This window comes from Ptychodera flava, chromosome 7 (assembly GCF_041260155.1).
Source record: "Ptychodera flava strain L36383 chromosome 7, AS_Pfla_20210202, whole genome shotgun sequence".
NCBI lineage: Eukaryota > Metazoa > Hemichordata > Enteropneusta > Ptychoderidae > Ptychodera > Ptychodera flava.
The window spans coordinates 15644346-15669248 of record NC_091934.1 but is presented as its reverse complement, the minus strand read 5'-3'; the positions used below and the strand labels follow the sequence as shown (position 1 = coordinate 15669248).

At 34.9% G+C, this 24903-nt stretch overlaps 1 protein-coding gene across 3 annotated transcripts; it reads left to right on the top strand.

Moving 5' to 3' along the window:
- The first annotated feature begins 849 nt into the window (after nt 1-849).
- LOC139136858 (zinc finger CW-type PWWP domain protein 1-like) lies at nt 850-24903 on the top strand. 3 transcript variants are annotated; one of them, XM_070704695.1, is made up of 15 exons: nt 850-1977; nt 2361-2500; nt 3931-4014; nt 4641-4770; nt 6026-6121; nt 10621-10831; nt 12780-12964; nt 14146-14352; nt 15728-15854; nt 16756-16828; nt 19633-19740; nt 21038-21121; nt 22798-22861; nt 23810-23983; nt 24392-24903. In XM_070704695.1, exons 1-15 carry the CDS (start codon nt 1920-1922, stop codon nt 24901-24903), a joined length of 2253 nt encoding a protein of 750 aa, XP_070560796.1. In that variant the 5' UTR covers nt 850-1919. The 3 variants fall into 3 exon arrangements, with proteins under 3 accessions (XP_070560796.1, XP_070560795.1, XP_070560797.1); XM_070704694.1 differs by having other exon boundaries at nt 2361-2506; XM_070704696.1 differs by lacking the exon at nt 2361-2500 and having other exon boundaries at nt 853-1977.

Genomic DNA, 24903 nt, shown 5'->3' with positions numbered 1-24903 from the left:
CGGCGGGCACAGTGTCGGGATAGTTCTCGAAATTTTGCGTGTTTGTTGAACAGTCGTGAAAATTTGTCTACAGAAACCTGAAGACACTACATTTCGCCATCAGCTGCAACTTAGAAGGTACGTCATGCACGTATGCTCGAACGTCCACTGGACGTATGTGGAGGAGAAATGGCATGCGCAACAAATTAACAAAGTTTATTTATGTTTAGCTTGTATTTTCGTACTCAGTAAGTAAATTTGTCCTTGTCTATCTCCCATATCTTTTGTCAATCGATCGATTAAATATTATAAAAAAGAATATTTTATTACTTAAACAGACAGAAATGTTATTTGTAAACATTTCATGAATGATTGTCGGAAAAGATATCCGAAACATAGAATAGAAATTCAGTCCTTGGAAATGGCGCTAAAACCGCAGCAGACGACAGATTCCAGAAAATATAAATGTGACGTCATGACGTGCAGCCTGTAGATTGTTTCTTCAACAGCGTCAAAAATAGTTGAGCAGTTTATATTTAACCAAGGGTTGTTGCAAGGTAAGGGTTGTTGTAAGGTATGTATATGAAAATGAAGGCTTATTTATAGAATTCAGCAAATTCGTCCAGAATTATTCGCAGGTTTCATCAAGTTTTTAAATGATCCAGTCATGACTCTTTTCAATAGCTCTGCTGGACATGACAAACGTTCTAAAAATATGTCATGACACCACGCTCATGCTCATAAGGCTCGGTTCTACTGTTACACAAATAAAAAAATTATACAACAATACTGAGTCGTTTGTAGTTTTATCCCAGTTGCAATATTGAAGCCCGATCAATAATAATTTTCAATCAATCAATACTCAACTCACACTAGCAGAGAGTGTGGTATGGTACATTCCAAAATTGGACAAAGTACAAAACTGAACACTTTCGAGAGGACAACAAAGTATCCAAGTTGTACAATATAAAGCAAACTGTTTAACAGTGGGAAGCTACTGGAGGGTCAGCACAAAAATTTTGCCAAGGCTCCGAAGGCTCAGATGATTTCTTCCGAGGTCCAGTTCCACGGGAGTGAACGTTTCAGGATATGATTCGGAATGAAATACCAATATTACGTAAGCCATGACTATGGCTGTACGGTGTGAGTGAGCATCAGATTGCTTTAATATGGAAGCTTGGAGGTACAGCTGATACGGCCATATGCCATAGCAGTACCAGATAAACTGTTTTTTAAAATTAACGTGATGCATAAAGCACAATAAAAGTGGTTTAACTGTAATGTTTTACCGGTAAAGGTTACCCCATAGCAAAGACCAAAACTTTAAAAGTAGTTTTGTTATGTGATATTAAAAAAAATCATACAGTTTTATATATACTGTAAATGATAATCTTTTTACTCGTACCATTCAGAGCATAATATGACAGAATATCGCTAGTACATCCATAGCCCATAGGTCTTTTTGTAACTTTACACCCAATGTCAGAATGTGTTTACTTTTGGTCATTTTAAAATTGAAAGTTATTAAAGAAAAGAATGAATGTGGTTGTATTAAATTCATACACACAGCTATGAATGATGTAGATCTAGTTTTTCCCTGTGATCTAAGAAAGTGCAATAATGCTTATTTCTATGGTAAGCTATAACCTCACTGTAGCATAAGTTGCATAACAATGTCTGTTGATGCTGATACTATCTTGGACAGTGAATGCTAATTGCTATGTACTTTCACACATATTTCTTGGTAAAGCTTGTGCATGACATGTAATTTCTAAGTTTGAGTCGTGTATAATCCGCCATTCTTGCGGTTTAAAGACTATAGTATTGTGACACGTTGTGATCATAAAACTCTGTCAGTTATGTCATTTGTACTTTACTGTATTCTCTTACTTTTCACTGCTTACATTGTGTCGGATTTAATTATTTAGAATAACATTATCATGGAAACTTTGGGTGATGAAACATCCCAAAAGCTTGACCCTGAAGCTTTAAGTACTGGTAAGTACAACCATAAATTTTAAACTTGTATTAATTGTGTTGCAGCCTGCATAAATTAACAGACATTATGAACTCTGAGATTACAGAAATTTTCAAAGTTTTCAATAGTAGGATTGACGAAATTTTCTGACTTTTCTGGCCATCAATATCAGATGACATGTTAAAATCAGATAAAGAAAATGATCTAACAAATTTTTCCAAACATTCTTTTTGCGTCATGAATATTTTCCTTTTGACAACTGTCAGTACCTCACATTACTGGCATATGCCAGATTTAAGATTTTTGATGTTACACAGTCCACTATTATTGTTATGCACTGAGTGGGATTTGGACGAGAAGCTGCTTCACTGTATGTCTGCAACAAAATTCTGGTAACTTTCAGAGTCTGATGAAGTTGTAGAGAATGCAGGTAGCTGTAGTGAAAGTGTAGTTCAACATGATCATAGTAGCAAAGCTAAGAATTCACAGAAGTCTAGTGGCTTTTCTGCCCCCATCAGAAAATCAAGCGGTGACTCTCAGAAGGTAGTGGTAGGTCGAACATACTTTTGAGGAGAATCTAACATATTGTCTGTTCACTGTTAACAGTAACTGAATATGAACCTGTTTGTTCATGTATAATCATGTATGAAACAAAGATGACAGTTAAATTCAATAAAGACAAAAACAGATCAATTCAAGCAGTTAAAGTCATTAAATTATTGATATTACTTCATCAATGTCACACACTAGTTATGGAATATTAGTAAGTAACAAAATCCTTATGCAGTATCACCAAATCTGAGAATGATAGAGAATTATCAAATTATCACTTCAAGGACAAGTAAGACAATTAGGTAAATGAAAGTGAGTGAAGTTTTTAAAAGACCTGTATTATGTGAATTAAACCTTCAAAGCATGTAGATACAAGCTGGATTAACCAAAAGAAATGCTGGTCTCTATCTGTCTGTCTATGTGGAACAGCAATATCAATATTGACGACTGATTTTTTTGTTAGGATTAAGCTTCATGTGTAAACAATAAATTGTCATTGTACTGAATGCATTTTGTTTTCAGAGCTAATAGTAATTCTTTGTATTTCAACATACCTTATGGAGAAGAGTAACAAAATGTACTTGTTTTTCACTGTACATAATCATATATTGCGAATTAATTTTTTTCCCTGTATCACCTTCTATGATATTACGCTGTATACCTGTATAAGCAGTTCTTCAACAATAATCATTAACTCCAACAAAGTCAGTCACTGTGCCTGCCTGCCTATACTGTATCTTTCTATTCCAGCAGTGTAGAATTCAAAGTGAGAAAATGCTATGTCGCAAGACATAAGTACCGACGTTTCACATAATTTCAGTTGATATTAATATTCATAATTTGACATGCACTGTTCAAGGCACTGGCAAGGGGCTAGCTTGAAACAGTAATTGAGTCGGTGTATTGCCTTAGAGCGATGATTGAAGAGACAAAAATTTATGATGTGTATTGATATACAAGTGTTCTCGTACACAAAAAGTGTGCAAGTTAATTAATATATCATAGTCTTGGGGCAAGACTCAACTCATTGACTGCATACAGAACAACATATTTTCCAAAATGAATTGAGTATCGAAGAAATGTCAACCTCTAAATTAACAGGATACAAAAGTAACAAGTGTAAATTTGCCGAAAACTGACACGTTTTCAGAATCTAAAACTACTGTCATTTCAGTCTGCATAACCAAAGCTCCTTCATATTTTCAAAAAGACTGAATTTGCAAACTTTTGCAATTTTCTTAAGGTCAAAATGAGTGATAAATTAATGTTTATGATCTGATGATATTCCAATGAGGCATGGTAGCGTCACAGGAGACAAAGTTATTTTGACTCACGACGTTAATATTTTCAATGTGAAAGAGACTCTCTAGTCTTAGTACTTTTCAATCACTGACAAACTTACGTAACTTCATTTGTGGCAGGGAGGTGACATAAGTGATGATAACGACAATGAGAAAAGTTCAAAAACAACAGAAGAAACCGGAAAAAAGAAAAAACGGGGACCTGTAAGTAGAATTTCTTGATATCACTAAGTTTAATGTAACAATTTTTAATGCAGCCATACAAAAATTTTCATGACTCAAAAGCAAGATTTTAATCTGGATCCAGGGCGTCATTTATAAATTTGTGTGAAACAGATTTTAATGCTGTCACTTTGCTGCACATTTGGCTAGGAAGAATGGGAGGACAAGAATGTTCAATACTAAATTTTTTTAATATTTTTGATTTTTGTCAGCTGATTCTGCAAGTGATTACTATCAACCTTAAAAAACATGTAAAAGGTTTCAGATACATTTGGTTAAACCAAACCAGAGATAATAAGCAAACATGTTTTTTGGCACAATATACATGAAATATGCCAGTATATGTCCATTGTTGTATTTCTCTGTTCTATTTAAGGATTCAGACTGAGTGAAAGTAGCACCGAATAATTCATCAATTCTTTCAAAACTGAATTTTCAATGAACAAAATTAGCAAAAGCATTTGGCAGCAATACCGTTGATTCAGTGTCGACCATCAGTCATTTCATCGTGTGTGTACACCAATCCAAACAATTTTCCAAATTTCAGAATGTTTTTAAAATTCTGTTGTACTTACACATGGCTGTTTATTTTCCTTCTTTGTCATAAGAAACCTAAACAGAATCAGCTGAACTCTCAGAAAGTGACAGGGAAGGCTGTGATTCCAATCAGAGCCTTAACTGATGATGAATATGAGGATATTTTCAGTGCTGTTCTGAAGAGAATGGAAGTTGACACAGGTACCAAATATTCAGCAGAATTATTATTGAATCAGGGGTGGTATTCATCTAATTTAAAAAGATACCTGGCTGTGTACATATCTGAATATAAATCTGAGATCAAAGTAGGAAGACTAATTAATTCCTGAGGATGCAATGCATGTATATGTACTAAAAAAGAGCAACATTGGACTGTCATTTATCCATGGGTCTAAATAAATGAGGAATTGGTTGACCTAACAGTAAAATTCTGAATTCAGTGAAATTGACGTAGTTTGCTAGAGTCAAGTCATTGAAATGTAAAATTTGTGTTGTGCAAATATGTCTGCAGGAGTTTCCGTTAGCAATACACTCACGGTTTAGTGGTTCAAGACAACTGCCAACTGCCAACATGAGTCAACCTGAGGGTTGTGCAATCTAGTTGACAACTGCAGTAGTCCTGCATACATTTTTCATCATGGAAGTGCATTGATTCATTGATTCATTGGTCTGTTGCATGCATGCAGGAAGGGATGGCAGTTCATCCATGCGAGTAATAAATTTAATGGTTCAAGATATCAGACCACTTGGTTTGCTCATCCCGATTTATTGTAATAATGTAACTTTGCATGAGATGATCTGCTTTTGAATTATGAATTAAAGATTGAAATGTTCACATAAAATAACAAGAGCGGGGATCCTTGTTGATTTTGAAATCAAGAGCAACTACAACAGATATGGTACAGTGTAGCTGATATGAAGTTAATATTTATATGTAGTGCTCTAGCTGTATCAGGACTGTAACAACTTTGCAAGATCCAACAAAGTGACAGCTGAAATTATATAGTTACAAGTACAGCTAATTTAGAAAGTTTATATCAATCAGTTCCAAAATATCACAGCAAACAGAAAAAAGAAAACAAAACTAAAACTGTTCATAGTCCTTATGTATCAAAAATGACGTCTGATAACCTTGCAGTGTTTGCAGGTAGTTCGATAAAAACTGTAACTCTAAAATGAAGAATAGAATATAAATAACTTATGCAGGGATGGTGAAAGAGTAGGGGTGAAAAAGTGGTTCACATTGACCTCCAAATAAACAAAATTTTGATTTTTAAAAACTTTACAATTAAAGTGTATCCATAGAGATGCCATATATGGAAACCCCAAAAATTTCTGACCATACATTCACTTTTCACAAACATGCAATAGCACACTTGAAAATTGTCAATTGCTATGCTCAAAAACTGTGATGTAAATTACCATAAGTGTGTCTTGCTAACCCATTTTCTTCCAGTAAATGAAGTGAACAACTTGGAAGAAATATCAACAGAGACAGTGAATGACAAAGATGATGTTAAAGATGACTTTGAAGAACTCCTTAAAGTTGAAGGTGAGTGTAAAAGTACTTTGAAGATTGCATGCAAAGTCATTATTTATTGTCAAGATATGTGTTTATTCTAATTTTTCAGTATTTTAATATTTGATTCCATCACAACTGGTCATCTGTTTGACCTCTATCTTACATACCTTGCACAAGTACATGACACAGTGGTAAGTGAAGATCTCAAGATTAAAACCTTATTAACCCTATAGCTAAATAACAGATTAATTATCCTACAATGTGATTTTAATGAGATAGACACATGGTACAGTACATACCTTCAGCCGATGGATTCGTGAAGGTGAAAATGTTATCATTTCTAATTTTAAGTTTGCTGACTTCAATCATTATGATGAGCACATATCATGATCAAGTACCTTCATGGGTGAAAGAAATCCATGGCGATAGAGTCATAATGAATTTGCAATGATTTTGCTATAAGACAAGAATTAAAATGTTCCTCCTTCCAAAATTCACATTTAAGTATAATGCAATTGGTAAAAGAATCTGAAAATAACTTTGGGTATTGTTTGGCTTTCTGTGATGATTATTTCTGTAGCAACCTCATAAAAAATTTGTTCGATGATTTTTAGTCATTTGCCTTAAAGATAACTACGATAAGTATGAAGTGTAGCTCATGGATCTCTTCAACTGCAAAACTCTACTATTCCATGCAAATGATGTATTTGTACATTTCTTATATAACATAGGTAATGGGTGATTATGGCTCTGCTATAATCATTGTTAATGTCTGGAGGGACACGGGGAGAAGGTTTAGACCTTGCTAAGTATGGGTCACCATGCACCACTACTTCTACTGCTTGCTGGATGCACTGGAGACGTAACCTTATCTACCAACCGCCTTCAAATTTACAGTTATCTAAACAACTTGCGTCACCCTTGCCACGCCATTATCCATGCGCATATCAGTATGATCAAAGCCACAGATCGTCTATTTCAACTTCTGCCACGCTCAAGTTCACACCACAAAATTCCCACCCACCCTCCACTGGAAAAAAAAAAAAAAAAAAAAAAAAAAAAAAGCCTCGCCGCAGGCTAGCAGCTCACAATAAAAGATACTGTTTGTCTCTATATCGCTAACTTTACATAATAAAGTTCCAGGGGGGTACTGTCATGGGTCTGCTGCGGGCGACTGGTAGCACGTTGCTTGATGCACGGTACCAATAACCCGGTACCGCCATCCAGGCCGCTATGACGCCTCGTTGCCCCGCCATGGCAGTACATGCATAACCCCGGATTTCGGCCAAACACTTGTCTCCGTGTCGTTCCTTTGCGTTAACTTACATTCTTACAATTAAATTAGACAAAAATTGACATTCATTTAAATCAGTTTTTTGCTTCAATTTCACTGATTTTGAAATTATGTAAAGTGGCATTCCTTCCTCCCCGTATAACTTTCTATGAAAAGTTTGTTACATGTATGTAAATAAAAAAGCTATTTTGTAGATGTACAAAACTTTTAAGTGAATGTTTGTAATTGTTATAATTGCTTTCTTGTTATAAATCAATGTAACAGCCTTTAAAGAATTTTTACCTCATTACACATTTGTCTCACGCTGCACAGGATAGACTCTAGCACAAAGAAATGAAGCCCATATTGTGCAGTGCGTATGCCTAAGGTTTCCAAGTCCTGGCAAGATACACCGCCTCAAAGCGATATATCTCCCTTTTACAGCTTATAGGTTTTCTTCTGTGTTCATGCTTCAATTAAAGGATCTGTTTCTACTGATCTTAGATGGCCAGATGGCCTAATGTCCTGTCACTGAACTGTAGTCGTGTCAAGCCTTCTCTTTCTGCGTTTTGTATGTCTTAAAATTTATGAATCGAAGGTCACAGGGCCCAGCTGTCAAACTTTGCCCTTTGCCCAAGCATAACCTTGTAGGTGCAGTTAGGCAAGATAGTTTCATTCCACAATTTAGCCTAACTTTACACTGACTTGTTAGGCAAGGGAGTGCATGCATGGTGTGAATCTTTGTTGAGGTGTGAAAGCTAAAGTCAAGTGAACCAGTCATGAACATCAGCTTTTGAATGCACAAGGTGCTGCTGTTTGAACGTGTATATTTGCTTCAGAACAATGATTTTCAAAACTTGCTTTCCCTCGTTTGTTAGTTTGGTCATCAGTTTGCTTAATATCCGTACCATACCTAGTGTACTTAAGGTCAAATATGCAGCCATATCAACAGCTTAGCTGTATCAAAACATGCTGTGCAGTGGATGTCAGGGTGGTTACCCGCTTGACGTTACCACCCAAACCTAATTGCCCACCAATGAGTTAGGATCTGGGAATAGGCATATGGTTAGAGTCTAAATGTCTGCATGGTGGTTCAATGTCCGGGGATGACTGTCCTAGAACCACACAATAGGGCGCACATAATGTGTACACTGACCTAATCAATGGTGCATTTGTATCAATGTTTGTGTACCGGTATGTTCACCCTTTAGTTGAAAAAAGGAGACAGACTTACATGTTTTGCAAACTTGTGTGTTAAACAATTTTCCATATGTTATTTTATGAATTTATAATAAAAAAAATATCATTTTAACAAATGAAAAATGTTTTGTTCTACAATATAGAGAAAAAAATACAGAAATTATGTTTTCATTACATTTAATTTCAGGTTCAAATTAAATGGCAAACATTAGTCAGTGAAACATCTACAATCCTAATATATTAGACGTATGTACAAACTTAAAAGCGGAGTTTGAAAAATGTGCCTTTACAGTTAAGACACTGGTGTCAATAAGCAAGTATAAAGATAAAACTATACAATAGGCAACAATGCTGTAATCCCATTTTATCAAACAGTGGAGTTCGATTTGTAGTGTACACAGAGATACACACTGTAACTGAGTTAAAATTTGACCAAATACACTACATGTAAACAGATCACGTATCTGGCAGACAATTTAGGTCTCACTGTGAAGCAACAAAGGTATGGCAATTAGGGTTTATCTCAGATATACAGCATAATTTTCACATGGTTTGTTTGTTTGTTCTATTCATATTGAATTTTACTAAATCCACTTGAACAATTATTTGTTTACTCTCAACGAAGTATTGTGAAACACTTTCAATTAGCTGCATGTTTTTTAGCGATTTTGGATTTTCATTGCAATCAGCAGGTTTTTGATTTAGCTTAGTAAATATGGGAAAAGTATGGGAAAAGTTTTAAATATTAAAGCGGCATCTTAAATTAGGGCATTTAAACACTTGAGTAAATTAACTAAAAAGATGCTAGCTTAAAGGGCTTGTTTTACAGTAATGTCTCTTTCATCCCGTAATCTTTGTATAAACTTCCTACCCAAATCATATCCATAAAAGCCAAAGGACAACATGGATACTTTATATGCAATACAAATATTTTAATCCTTCTGGCAGCACAGGAATGTTTTTGGCTTCCGAGTAAACTGATGTTGCCAATGTTACCTAACAGATTGATATAATATTTTTAAAATATGGATTTTTTGAATGTGAAAAAAATTGCTGTAGTATCATGCAACAGCAAAGCGACATATATCCCTTAATATCTTCTGTGGACTTGAAGCCTGTCGAGCATTGATTGATAAAAAATTCCACTGTTGTGAGGTTACATAGAAATGTATTTGCATGTCTAGGATTTGTTTTTTAATTTTTTGGACCTGAGACTGCTCAGTATTATTAGCTGTTTCAAAAGAATTTGTTTATTGCTATATCAGTCAATTGAGGGTTGTAGAAAGTTTCTGTTGACCTTGCCCATTGCTTGGATTAAAAATTTGAGAAAAGTGTACCGAACTATACAGTGCAAAAAAATGAAACTTGCCACTGCCAGTTTTATAATTTGCTAAACTTATGTCATGTTGTTGGAGACTCTGTGTTTCTCATACTGCAAATCAAGCACATTACTGACAAACTACGAAAACAATGTAGAAAGGCTTGCCAATCTACCATGCTGAATGATGAAACCTGGCAGGCATAATGTTGATAAAGGTCTGTTTAAAAAAAAAAATGCATACTGTACCGGTATACAAAGGGATGAAATTACTCCCCATTTACTTATGAAAAAGATGATAATGTTCTTAACTAGTGAGACCATGTTTTGATAATGTGGCATCATTTTTTGCAAATGTGTATTTCCTGTACAACTTCTGTTCTTTTAAATATCTAATTTGTCATGACAGCTCATTATGAAAATGTATTCAGTTTCTGCCAACAGTGACAATCATTTTCAAATATCAAGTGTATTTGCATGTAATAATGACAAAATGCACTACATTGCATGATATTTGTCATTCTTGTCAAGTACTTTTACCAGGAGGAAGAGCTATATAAGAATAAAATTCAGCAAATGTGCTGAAAATGCTAAAAAATTGCATTCTTTTAAAGAAAAAAATCATTGATTTTCACAATAATTATATATATAGCCTCGCAGTGGAGATCACAGCCTCACAGTTGTTTCAAGAACTTTAGTCTAAACAAAATATAACTTTTTCATTGATAAAACTTACAGATAACTTTACAGATAAAATTTTTGATGAAAAGCAAAATGAAGATTTGTCTGCTGACACAAAGAATGGGAATGTAGAAGCTGATGTAAACGATGCTGATAATGTCTCTGACCGAGAAGCAGGTGATGAAGAAGCTCAAGATGATCAACCAGTGGAAGACGGTGCAGCAGAGAATCAAGGAGTATATGATCCAGATGTCGATGAATCTATGGTGTAAGTTGCTTACATATATCAGGGCTCGAAATTAACTTTTTTCCCTGGTAGTCCCATTGGGCTACCATTTTCTGAAGCTGGTAGCCCAGTGACAAGGTCTGGTAGCCCATGCATAAATGGAGATTTTTTGTAAAGGATATCTTATTATATATCTAGACAAATGAAAGATTTACTTTGCATGATTCTATCCATGAAGTTAATTTTCTAGTCATTTGACATCAATACCTGAACATCATAGCTGAGGAGAACGGTATAGCATGTGTAGTGGACAACGGTGACGCCTCAAAGTTTGACGACAAATTCACACATACGCAGAGCTTATATACAGATTTTGATGTTCGCCATGACAACGAATTTTCACTTCAGCACGTATAAACATAACATGGCTAAAAAAATTGGCTATAGATTTCAGGATAACAACTTGGTACATTCATGTTCCTAATACTTTCGTGGCAATTTTGGCTATATTTCCCCACCATAGTACACTATCATGAGATGATCTCGTACACTTCGGAAAGCGTAATTTGTAGATGGCCCGACAGCTTTTTCTTTGCAGTTTGAATAATTTTGTGTTTAATTGTCGTTGATACATTGTTATTAAATGTGAAGTACATCAGTTCAGATAATGATATTTTATTGAAAGTTTGTTGCAACAAATTTGACTGCACTGTCGCTTTTCATAACAAAGTCACCGTTCGGCCTTTCTGTGTCCAACTGGGTTGACTGTATGAGCGTCGGTCATCTCACAGCGATCAACATCATGTCGCCCACTAAGTAATTTCATGTCTCAGGCTTTGGTAGTCCCTGTGGGCTACCATTTCATGGGTTTTGGTAGCCCCAGGGAAAATTTTGTAGTCTGTGGACGCGAGACTACCGCTAATTTCGAGCCCTGATATATGTATATAAATGTTAAAACTTTGAGCTCCAAAGTCAATTTTTGTCGCCTTTAAAAAACCTACCCCAGTTCAGTTTTTTTCAGATTTTTAATAAGGTTTTGATAAAAGACTGTAGCCAATGAAATGTGATATCAATTTGGACCAAAATTATCAAAAAAGAATTACAGACAAATTTATAAATGCTGCACTAAAATTTTGGTTGGCAAAAATTACAGCAGTCAAAGGGTTAATATAGAATGATACAACCTTTACAATTACATGCACTGTACAAAGTGCAACCAGCAAATGTAACAATATCATTACTGAGAATATTGATTAGAACTCAATTGATACAATGTGTGTACATGCAGCTAAATATTTTGGCTGGACAGAAATTAATTTGTCAATGATAGTTGTACTTTAATTTATACTGTAAGATATATAAAGGCTGCTACCAAGCTGAATATCCGATATTTCAGTGAACATGTGTAATAAATTAACAGAATGGACCAATTCACAAACTATATGCTTTGTTAGCATATTTGAACATACGGGTAAAGCAAACAACTTTACAAGGTTACCTTTTTGCAGTTGAATTTTTGGACATTGACAAGGGTGTAATGATAGTAATTATCGACTAATGAAGCAATTTACATATCAATGCGTATACATGTAATTTTGTATGTGTATGTGCACACATGTGTGTTTATATATAGGGATAGTGGTATTGATGTCATTATCAAGGGTTATAGTCTGTTTCTGGAGGATCTATGGTCTGCATTGATTGAAATATTTGCATATCAATGCATATACGGGTTTGTCAAAGAGAGTGTACAATATATTTGAGACGACAAATCGGCACAATGTTCTTGCCCTGGAGGTACAATTTGCTTTATTTGCAATAGAAGATTTCTTTTGCAGAGCGGTAGGGTCCAGAAGTCCGTGCATGCTATTTATGATTCAAGTCAAGTACCATTTTGATTTTGAAGAAATGCCCTGTAAAGTATGAACTATCAGATATAGTAGCTTTTAATTGCAAGTGGTCTTAATTTTCACTCTTAACATCACTGTAGCAATGAAGATCTGAAAACACCAAATATCAGTAACGACAACCTTAAACGTATTTGCACCCCCAAAAGACCTGCAAAATCTTCATCAAAGAAGAAAACAGGCTCCAAGCAAAAGATAGCCAGGAAAGAATCAAATGCAGAGAAAACTCCAAGAAAATTAGATTTTCAGCATTCCAAGAATGCAAAAGGTAAAAAAAACTTTTCTACCTAGGCAGGAAAAACGAAATTATTTGCTCTTCATATTTTTTGTGCAAAAGTGCATAGGCTGATAGCAAATTTTCTTATTCTATTTTTCTTATTCTTTTTACAAACCAGCTAAATCTCCCTCAAGTTCCATTGTCACTGATGGCTCAGCATCTAGATTTTACAAACTGTCCACAATAGTGGAGGCATTACATTTACAGGCAATATTGACCGAACAAATTCACCCCCACGTTGACCATTTCACATGCTCCCAGAAGAAAACAAAAACCTGTGAATAATGTGCACAACAAAAATGCCAAAAGTTGCAATATGGAAGTAATTATTTGTCTCAGTTTCAAAAACAATAATTCAAAATTTGCTCAGTAGAAGCAACTATTGAAGGAACAATTTAATAATTCTTCCTGGCATAGGAAGGGAAATGTGCATAGGTTGGATAGGGATGGTCTGTCATCAGTATGTCCCAATATGTTTGTTCAATGGCTTCACTGATTTTCTAACCTTCTTGTTTACAAAGTTCCCATTTTTTATTTTACGTCCTACTGCTACATGGCATTGTATTTACAATTATCTCATCGTGGGTATTAATTGTACAAGTACAGTTTACCCAGGTGTATGTATCTCTGAATGTAGTTCTGTAGATGGGCAAAGTTGAAGGCTTATTGACACAGTGTTTTGATCTCATTTAAGTAAAAAATTTTTAAGATACACTGAGATATCTCAGATATATATACCGGTATGTCTGATATATTAAAGTTTTGCACTAGGACAGGGCTCTGAAAAATATGTCTTATTATAATTAAAGGGCGTGCCGAAAAATGCAACAGAAAGTTGAATTTTTGGCTGACACAATGCGTTTTATGCAAGTATGAGCCCATGTTGAAATTGAAAAACACCTGACCCCTATTGAGCATTTAAAAAACATGGTGACCCCCCCTATCACCAAAGTCAAAAACAGGGTGACACCCCCCCCCCCCCATGAATCCACTGCCCCCCCCCCCCCCCCCCCAGCCGAAGAAACTGACAGTCCTAACTTTAACAATTCATTACTTCCACTTGCAACAAGTGTTAGTACTGTGTGGCTAAGGTGCATTCCCAAATATCAAAGTGAATTTCTTTTGCGTATTTCCTCTGTTATCACGAACAATTTTTCAATATTTAATGGCAGATATTTCCAAGAAAGAATCCAAAGAACGGAAACCCAAAGGGAAGAAAACAAAGAAATCAAAGCGAGAAAAGTTTGCTGAGAGAGAAATAGAGCAGAGTGAGATATGGGTACAATGTTCAAATACATACTGCCTCAAGTGGAGGAAGTGTTTAAATGTGACTGATGCTAGCACAATACCTGACAACTGGGAATGCCATATGAATGCAGGTACAGTATACACTCCTCTTGTATATATTTTCCATTTACTATCTGTTTCCAAGCAGTTCATCGATGTTTAAATTGTCACTATTCATCACTTTTATAACCTGTGTTAGATCATGGATAAGTGATGACAGTACCAGAGAATTAAGATTTGTTCCCTTACAGTTGACATTTCCATGGTTTCTAATTTAAATTTTTTTCAAAGATGTTTCAAATTCAGTCTGAGTCTTATTTCCATAAAATTTTGAAATAGTAACAAAAAGAGACAGACCTAACTGTCACTTGTGAATCTTATTAAACTGAATATTTTGACCTAAAGAACATTTAACTGATGAATTGTACTTTTTATTCCAAACGTTGCTCTGCATCTTACTGTTCCCTGCACATAGCAAATCTGTCTGTGATCTTGCTTATATAATTGAAGGTTATTTTTTTCTTCACAAAAGAAGTTGCAAACAATGCTGCCTCAGCACTTTTCCTTATTGCTTTTGATGAATATATATAGTATTACACGTCTCCTTTGCTTGGTCAGCAAACCACTTGACAAATGAAAGCCATTTGTTGAGGAATATTTGAGAAATCTACAAGGACAGAAAAGGATTGCTGAGTCGTCATCAGCTTCCCACTTCTTTGAACGCTGAAACTTAATTGTCAAAAAGCATTAGTTTAGTTGCTCAAAATCAAAGCAGTGATTTATTTCTATGTGGTGTATCTTAAAAAGTAAGGACAACCAATTTTACATGATCATAGTTGATCATATTTTTTCTCACTTTCTTCTTGCTGTTACTTATAACATACGTACAGTGAAACCTGTCGTAGTGGTCAGCCTTACAAAGTGTTTACCTCTTTATAGTGATCATCTTGTGTCTACGTACCCCATTATATTTTACATCTTAAAGACCCTTTGAGGAACAGCTACCGTACCTCTCTCATGTGGTCAGTGGCCACATGTTATTGCTTCCAATTTGGTACAACCAAAACCCTGTGTATTAAATGGCCACCATTATACTGACCCCAATTGCCAAATGACCAGTGTTAAAACATTCCTAGACTGAAAGCAAGACATGAGTCGACTTTCAATAGTTTTTACATCTACATCACAACTATTTCAGAAATTAAATGCTTGTACCATGATTTCCAGCAGGAATTGATATTGAATTTTATTATCACTGTTACATTTGCCCAATTTCATCACCACCAATAATGCCACTCACCCTCTATAGAAGTGAGACCTCCATGTAGTAGCTACTTTTCTTGGTCCCATTAGTGACCACTATAATACACAGGTTAGGCTGTACGTAATTATAAAGGAAATGATAATACTCTTACTTTTTCGCAATCATCCACATTAAAAATGAAATGTTAATTGTGATGCTTGTAGATGAGCGGTACAACTCATGTATGGTGCCACAACAGAAGATAGAAGAACCAGATGAAGATCATGAGTTTGTCTTTACCAGATACAATATTGGTTCCCTTGTCTGGGCTAGAATGCAAGGATTTCCATGGTCAGTGTCCTTTCATCATTCATCCAAATTTACTACTTCAAATTTCATGAAATGGTTTATTTTAAACACACTTCGAAAAACTCTCTGAACTACTAGCACTTGAATTTGCCAACACACATTGTAGTATAAAAGGATTATACCATTCATGCAAAAATGTAAAAGAAAAAACAAGAAGACTTTATATATGTTGAAATAGGTGCTGTATGTACAGCTAGTTTACGGAGGCTTCATGGTCCAATTAAGGAGAATTTTTTTTATTCCTAATGTACATATATAGGTTAATGTACCAGGGGATATTTTAACCGTTTGAGTAATATTATTTGTCCCTCCAAAATTTTTATGATTCTTTCTGTAATTTTTGGGAAAAATCTGAAAAAAAAATTGGCAGTGTTATATTTTATAAAGGCAATAAAATTGATACTCACAGAGTTTAGACTACAGATACAGTATTTGTCATTTCTCCATTTCTTACTTATGCAAAGTGTACCCTTACCCTTATACCACATAGGAAAAATCCTGAAATCTCTATTCCACTGCTTGCCGTATTCGGAAATTGCATTTTCATGTCAGGTTTATTCTTTTTCAAATAGCTATCACCAGTAAGGTATGGTAATTGTAAGTCAAAAGCCTTAAATTGCCTACAGGTCTGGATTTAAATTAGTGAAACATCCCCGTATTGTACTGTTCCAGTATTTATAACTTTAATATCAGTTTTCCACTTCCTGATTGACACAAATCCTGCTCTTTGCAAAAATACTCAAACATAAATATATTACAGAAAAAGCGTAAGGAAATAAATTGAGTAAATAATTGACGACAGATGGACGACTAGAAAGGCGAGATAGAAGATCAATGTGAATGAATAAATCAGAATATTTAACACTTGTATGTTTGACACTAGGTGGCCTGGGATGCTGGAAGAAGATCCAGACACAGAGTGCTTTTATGAAACTGATGGTGCTTCACTGTACCCAGTGAGTACTCACTTATTACTTACCAGTATATGATGGGCCAGAAGGAGGGAGGGGGGCTGTTGGAGAGTTAGAGAGTCCGCGTAAAGATGCATTTTGAAAGGAAATGAAAGCATATTATTGTATTTTAAGAAGCTTCGAACAGGGAAGCAAGCAAAGGAGAAATGTTATAAAATTATTTGATGCATTTCTTTGAAAAAACTTATGATGTCATCGTCACCAGCATGTCTTTAAGCTGAGTAATATTGTTTGTTAATTTTGAGTTAATGCAATACAGGGTGCATATATTCAGTGTTAGTCTAATTTCTTCATCATTAACATAAGCAAGGACCCTATCACTTTCATGGTTCAAAGAAATCTGAATGGATAATACATTGTATGATGTCATCCTTCATGATCTGCAGATTTTTTCTCAGAGGGGTTGGGGTTTTTTATCAGCTTAACTTCTAAACAAATTCAAAGGAAAACAAAGTGCCAAAATCACATCATTCAATAGTCGGTGTCAACAAATGCTACTAAAAGCAAAAATCGGGGATTTAGGACTGCCACGTTAACATTCACTGACAATATAGGCAACATGGAAAGATAACATAATTAGAAAGTGAAACAAAAAACAGTGTGATATCGTTTCTTTTGTGCAGGAAACATACGCAGGAAAAATCCCATTACGTAAATCCACAAGGTTAATGGGATAATAGCTTTAACATTTGATTTTTTCATTAATTTTGTTCTGAGAAGGAGACCCTTCTCCCTACGGTATTGAAACACAATGAATGCAGCCTTGTAATGAAACATGGTGTATCATATACAATATGCTATGTTATTTTGGATAGATTAATTTCAGTCCCTTCTAATTTCTTTCCTCAACAATGACACTGACCTGAATTAAAGGTATACAATCACCTGTAATCTAAATATGCCCATATATGGTCAAAGGGACGCTCCTTGGTATTCAAAATGCCCATGTGAGGGCACTGTTTTTAAAAAGTGGCCACCTGCTTAAAATCTGTGATTTGTTAGATTTTCTCTTTCCATGGTAACTGTGGCAAAATTGGAACAGGTGACAGTATACCTTTAAGCATATGGCTCTTTAATGATAACACACACCCTTCACCAAAGTATTATGCTTGAGTCTGTCCGTAAGTGATTTATGGGCATGTGTACTGTATGTATATATCTGCAACCAAATTTTTGTTGTGAAAACTCATTTGACAAGTGTAGATCTAAAATGGTACAATAGAAATTTGGTTAGAAAATCATGCTTCAAGGGTTTTGTTACTAATTCGTTCTTAAGATACAAAGGTGACTGATACATTAATATTGACAATGCAATTTTTATTTACCAGTATATCGTAAAAGTATTACAATGCATGACTATTGCATCACTTGTCATTTTGCATTTGTCACTCCCACTGCAATGTCTGTATTTTTGTACTGTGATAAAGCAATAAATCATGACTTTTGTCTCTCCAACTGAACCTTTCATAGTGTGCAACACAGGTCACAAGGTCACATTGAGTCTGTAAAGATAGATACAAAATGCAACTGTATATTCACTTTCATCAGTTACTTTAGCTTATCATACTATTTTGATAGCCCTTTCATTAAAAAAATTTAACATGTACCATGTCAAGATAAGGCAAATATTTGAGTGATCTTCTGTGGATTTCTTATCCTTTACCCAGATATTTGTGTTAGGTATCTGATGCTTTTCCTCCCTTAGTGATTTCCTTTACAAATAAGACAAAATTGATCTGATTTCTGTGAAATTCTGTTTTCATAGTATGTGATGATGATATGTATACTATGTAATTTACCTAATATTCTGAGAAATGTCTTGTCACAATTTCTAAATTTCTACAATCTCTAATATGATGAAAATTTTATTGTTTTACCTAATTCTCTTTTGATTTACCTAATTATGAATTGTATGAAAAGCCCCAATATAAGAAACAATGTGACTACATATTACCAGAAGGAAGGACTGCACGGTTGTAAGAATGTTGTTATTTTCTTTACGATGTCTGCAATGAGTCGTGTATTTGGAAACATGCTTTCTGCACAAGACTGATTTCCCCAAGATATAAGGCATTCTCCTTGATAAAGACATGAGCCAGTAGTAGCTATGGAACTATTGATCTTTATTAACAATATGTTTTTCTGTGTATCAATTATTAGCTCTTGGTTTACTTCTTGGGAAATGTAACTAACAGTGAAGTATTGATCTTGTCAACATTGTCCGTACTTTATGTGGTAAATGTCACTCTAATATGCATGTTACAGTTGACAAGTACATTAGATTGAAAGAAACTATTTCAGCAACCTTTTTGGAAGCTGAAATTGAAATGTCCTTGCAGCTTTAAAATTTCACTTGAAGGAAAGAAGTAGCACATATGGGCACCTGTGTTAATTTTATTCATCCCATCGCTAGCTATGATGAACTAATGTTAAACCTGATATCATGTATGCTACTCGTAAAATGTTAAGAAACAGAAATGGTCTCAATAAATTCCTACAATACTTTCTTTATTACAAAATATCAAAATTATCGTATACTTCCACAATTTTCCTCATTTGAAATTGACTGAAGGTTTTTACAGTGTCACATTAATAGATGTAATACTAGTGGGATGATAATCAATGTAAAATATTCAGTGATTGTCTTTACAATGTTTGCACATGTGCCATCTTCTGTTTGCCCCGTGAAATTCTAATTTCACAACAATGAATTGTACTGTACTGCTGTACTCAGATAGGCTTCAGTTGATTATCCTATATCAATGTAATTTATATTTTTGTACAAACAGAAAAAATACCATGTAGTATTTTTTGGTGACAAGGTGTCAAGGGCATGGGTCTCCTCTAACAATGTAGAAGCTTTCACAGGAGCCGAGGAAATTGAAGATTTTGGCCAAGTAAGTTCATCTTCAAATTTCTTAAGATTTATACCTTTGATTTCCTCTGAGTATTTGCTTTCAAGTCTCAGAACAAAAAGAAAAGTTTGTTCTGATGTTCATTCTTACCAAAGTTGCTAAAAGTTTCCATTTTGCCCTAAAACTTTAACAATTCTTTTTGCAAATTAATGTACCTTTCAAGTTTGGTTTTCAACATTACTAAAATGATGAATTGCTAATGAGTAAAGAAATTATCTGCATTATCACGGACTATAGCTAACAATTGTGATGTGATGCGCCCTCTACAGTTTAAATTATTGACAAATCAAACATTTGTTTATGGCCCTTGTTTAAGCAGAATTTGTTCATTGAATGTTTTTTTTGCATCAACTATTCTGCACTTGTTTGCATCATAACATTTTGCATTCAAATATAAAAGGCAATAAACACGGTTGTTGCCCAAAGACTGTGATATGGTGCACACTTATTACTCTCTCATTTATTAAAAACATCATTGACACGATACAAGTTCTCGTTACTTAACTACGATTTCACCACCAAAGTGAGCCATAAAAGTCTAAGGCGTTCCACTATATTTTCATCATGGCAAATTTCTCCAAGTAAAACACGTCAGCTCAGAAGTCAAAACAAAGTTTTAGGTTGTACAGGAATTTCAAACCAGAAATGCTATATAAAGATGAAAAGATGCATGAATTTAGCTAGTTTTACAAAAAAACAACCTTTTTGCTCTGTATTTGCGTTAAAACAGTATTTATCAGATCACTGTGTCAAACTCTTGCTGTGGTAAGAAGTCAACTTTTTACCCACAATGCATCTCAATACCATGCAGTTTGACCCGTCAGCACAAAACAAAAGCCACTTATGGTGGTGAAAATTGTGTGGTCTTTGTTCAGACTCCCTCAGTCAGTAGTTACTCCATACCTGTTTTAAATGTTATATCAGTATTCTTGTTTAGGGCAATTAAGCAGATAAATTTTACCAGGGTTCTCCTTGGTATACCAATGCAATCAGATAGGGGATTGCAAAAATGTTTCAGGAGTTCTCAAATCATATACCAGTGTTCCCTAACCTTGGCAAAAAACACTGTATGCATGATGTGGACCTCATTTACCAATGTGTGCACCTTTTACTCACCCAATGTGAATCTACCGTGAACATTACACAACTTCTTTTATCTTCTTCAGACCTCTTCAATCAATACTTACTCCATGCCTGTTTTAATACAGCTGCTTTTCAAAAACCAAACTTGAAATTGATGCTTACTTTTCATTTTACTCCATGTTTTCTGTGTAATTAGACCAAGTTGAAGGGTAAAAACTATATGAAGGAATTGGTAAAGGCAAAGGAAGAAGGCATGAAAGCCCTTGAGATGTCAGTCAAGGTAAGTCATGCAAATTTAGCATAGTTGATGAATGTGGCTATTAGCATGAAACTTAACAGCTAAGTCAGGTAGTATATTTTACTTTGATCTTTATCATCATTTTATTATTCTTGCGCCATCTAAAGGACTTTAATATGGTAATATGGCAACAAATTTTAAGTATTAGTTGTGCTCATAATTTTGCACCAAAAAGTGGTGGTGTATCACAAAATAACCAAGAACAATAACTACAGATAATTTAAAACAGGAAACGTTCTCATGCCATGATTTTAAAAACTATGTGGATCTATTTTTCCTAATGCTTTTTTACTTGAATTTGAAATGGTGATGCACATTTTGTTATAGTATGTTACCTTTGGCAGTGGTGTAGTTATATCTAGAGCACCACACACCTTGGATAGCATTGTGGCAGCTGCAAGTATGAAAACAAAAGAAACCGAAGTAATCTTATGAGGGCGCTAGCTATGGGCGATGCAAGCACAAGCTTGTATATTCTTCAATATTAATGTTTATCTCATCCCTCTTGGTAGTGTACCCAGGAGACTATATCTGTCCCTTTGTATGTCATTGTATTGTATTGCATTCTATTGTTCTAAAATTTATGATAATCTTGTAGAGGAATTTGAAACAGAGCCTTTGTTATCCTTGCCTCCTCCTATTTCACATTAATACTAATCCCAGCTTTAATATACATCAAGAGTGGTCCAAGTTTAAATAATCCTGATTGTCCTATCCAGGGCTCAAAATACTTTAGGTTCGTGTCGCACTATGCATGTCAATGTAACCTCTGTGCAGGTAGATTGTCAAACCACTGTGCATGTTGAAATAACATGTATTGTGATCTTTACCCACCCAAACCTGGTGGTAAATCATTCTTTTTAATTCTTATGACAATCAATTTTTCACATTCCTTAGAAGTTTTAGAAGATATACTGACATTGTGAAGTGCATTGGCCAAACACAGACGTTTAATATGAATGGCTGTTAAACTGCCTGTAATTTTAACTTTAGAGCAAAGATGGCAGAGCATACAGAAGGTCAAGACATGACTATACGGTCAGAGAGTATGCAAGAAAGGATGCAGGGATGGAATTATGGGGAGGATAATTTGAATTTACCATTGATACACTGTAACAGTTTGTCACTGTACACACACCAGGGAGAAGGTGCATGTTTGATGCAAAACCTGACATGCACAGTCTGCATGTTAATTGGCCAAAAACTTTCAAGGCCAGAGGCCTGCTCTGTTCCTAGTTTATACTGAGTTTATACTGCCAACTGTAGTGTTTCAACTATCTCCAGTAAATGATGCATAGCAACAAATTGATATTGTTTTAATCAGTAAGATGCATCAATAAAGCTGACATATATCAATATTTTTGATCATTTATTCAAGTTTCTCTAAAAAGCTTGAAGAACTGAAAGAAACATTGCTTTTTGGCCATTACCTTTATCTTTTCTAGGACTCAACCTACCAGGTCAAAATTTCATTAGATATGCGCCATCTTTCTGTGTCAATATGATTATAATTAATTTTAGCCACAAGTAATGCCCAAAGTGAATGACGATACAGCACATACTTAATGGCAGAGTCTACCTTGAAAGTCATGAGGTTTATCTCTTGTTTGGTTTTGTCTTATCTGTCATTTATTTTTTGGCTTTGTCTTTTATTGCAGGAAAGGATATCTATGTATGGTTTCAGTAAAAGGTACAAAGGTTCATGGGGAGCAGACTTTTCAGGTAAGTAGATTGACATTTAATTGTACACGTACTTACATCCAAATACACTTTGTCACTCAGCAAGTGATCAATGGATCAAAAACAATACAGGAAATGATGAATATTTGAATCAGTCCATGAGATCAAATGCAATATGTGCTGTTGACAAACATTCTCAAGTTGTATTAAATATTTATTCATGTGTTCAACAAGTTGCACACTCTTATTTCCTCAACATTCTATTAACACATTGCTTTGATACATGACATAAGTCTGCTCTGTTTTGGAGGGACTATTTGGATCAACATATACATATGTATTATGTTAGCAATAAACTCCAAGCACCTGTTGTCATTCTGCCAGAATTGACCTGTCGCTGAAGTGGTTAATTACTATTATAGTATAACAGTATATTGAAATTCTGGTGTGAAAGGTTAAAAACTAGATTTTTCTCTGAATGAGAGCTGGCAGTGTTTCCCCATAAGAATCATTATATTATCCATAAAGCAAGCATACAGATGTAAATCATAAGAAACACTTTGTACATGTCTACAGGTTATGTGTTATGTAACATTGAAATATCACTGATAAAAAGCAATGCCACACAACTTTTTAAAGGTAATATGCACCTCAAAAGTGAAAGACTTACACTTTTGCTGAAATTTTCCTAAATGAAACTTTCCACCATTCTCTCACTAAATCAAGAATAACTACAAGGGATCACGAGAAACAAATTACCAAATGTTCAAAATGACCACCATCCTTTAGTTAACTTCATGAGGAAAAATAAAATCTGTTGATTTTTGAGAAACTAAGATATGAAAAGTTTTTCTTTTTCCAGTAGCCTTAAAATGAGCCCCTACAAGTGATAGCACAGAAAAGAATTGTGAAAATTTTTGAGTCTGAATATCTGTCGTGACGCACAATATTGCACTTGTATTTGATGGCGTGTTGGTTTTGTCATTGCAGGATCACAGACCCTGTCCCAAGAATCAGGTGAAGCAGAAGGTGAGATGGGAGCACATTCAAGTGGTTCCAGAGAAAGCAGTCAAGTTTTAATGGTGCATGAGATTCTAAGTAATGCTGAGAGTGTTCTGAATGAAGCTGAAACTGTGCTTAATGAGTTGGAAGGATCAATGCAGGGTAAGAGAAAGTTTTTGTTTGTCAGATTGTCAAGAACCTCTCAATAGTTTAGGTATGATTCCCATAACTTTCACCTAGCATTGTGTGCTGGTATTCTGTCCAAGCTGTAAAATGTACAGCTCATTTGACTCTGCAAGGACTCCAACCTAGAAAAATTAAGACACTGCACACCCCTTAAAGTCAGTCACTAAGTTTGTCCCTCTTGTAATTAGCTCTGAATGCCGGGATTTACTTCATTCTTATAGATTATGCCAGCATCCAATTTTGACACACGGATCAGTCTCCTGATATTGCTCTTTCTGAATGAGTCACACTGTGGTACAAGTCATGTAATATTTCTAAGCTCATGGAGTTCGAGGGAATTTCAAAAAAACATGAACACATTTTTCTGATTTCAACTTTTATCAGACCTGGATACAGACAGTGACTTCAAGCCAGAGTCACCGAAGAAAAAGAAAAATTCCAAGAAAAGAAAGATCAGAGAAGACAAGGAAGAGTCACCGAAGAAAAAGAAAAATTCCAAGAAAAGAAAGATCAGAGAAGACAAGGAAAATGAAAAAGAGAATAAAACAGAGGAAATGGAAAGCCAGCCAAGAAAGAGAAAAGTTGAGAAATCTGATGCAGGAGAGAAAGCAAAGAAAAAGAAACTCCAAGAAGGCAATGATGTGCAGGATGAAGAAAATGCCAAAAGTATGGAAAAGGAGCCAGATAAGGTGGTCCAATCAGAGAGTGATGGTAGAGTGAAGACTGAAGAAAAACCAAAACTGAAGAAAGGAAAGAAGAAAAATGAAGAGAAAAAAGTCAGTCAAAAGAAATGCAATTCTGATAGCATTGAGCAGGTACCTCGTAATAAAGATGATAAGGTTAAGAATAAGGGAAAGAAAGAATGTGTTGAAGAAAGGAAACAGAAAAAACATTAG

Bases quoted from the DNA above. Each gene is read 5' to 3' on its own strand.
- LOC139136858 (XM_070704694.1), top strand. From the start codon at position 1,920: ATGGAAACTTTGGGTGATGAAACATCCCAAAAGCTTGACCCTGAAGCT. The intron at 12,965-14,145 runs GTAAAAAAAACT...ATTTAATGGCAG, and splicing joins GCATTCCAAGAATGCAAAAG to ATATTTCCAAGAAAGAATCC. The intron at 22,862-23,809 runs GTAAGTAGATTG...TTGTCATTGCAG, and splicing joins ATGGGGAGCAGACTTTTCAG to GATCACAGACCCTGTCCCAA.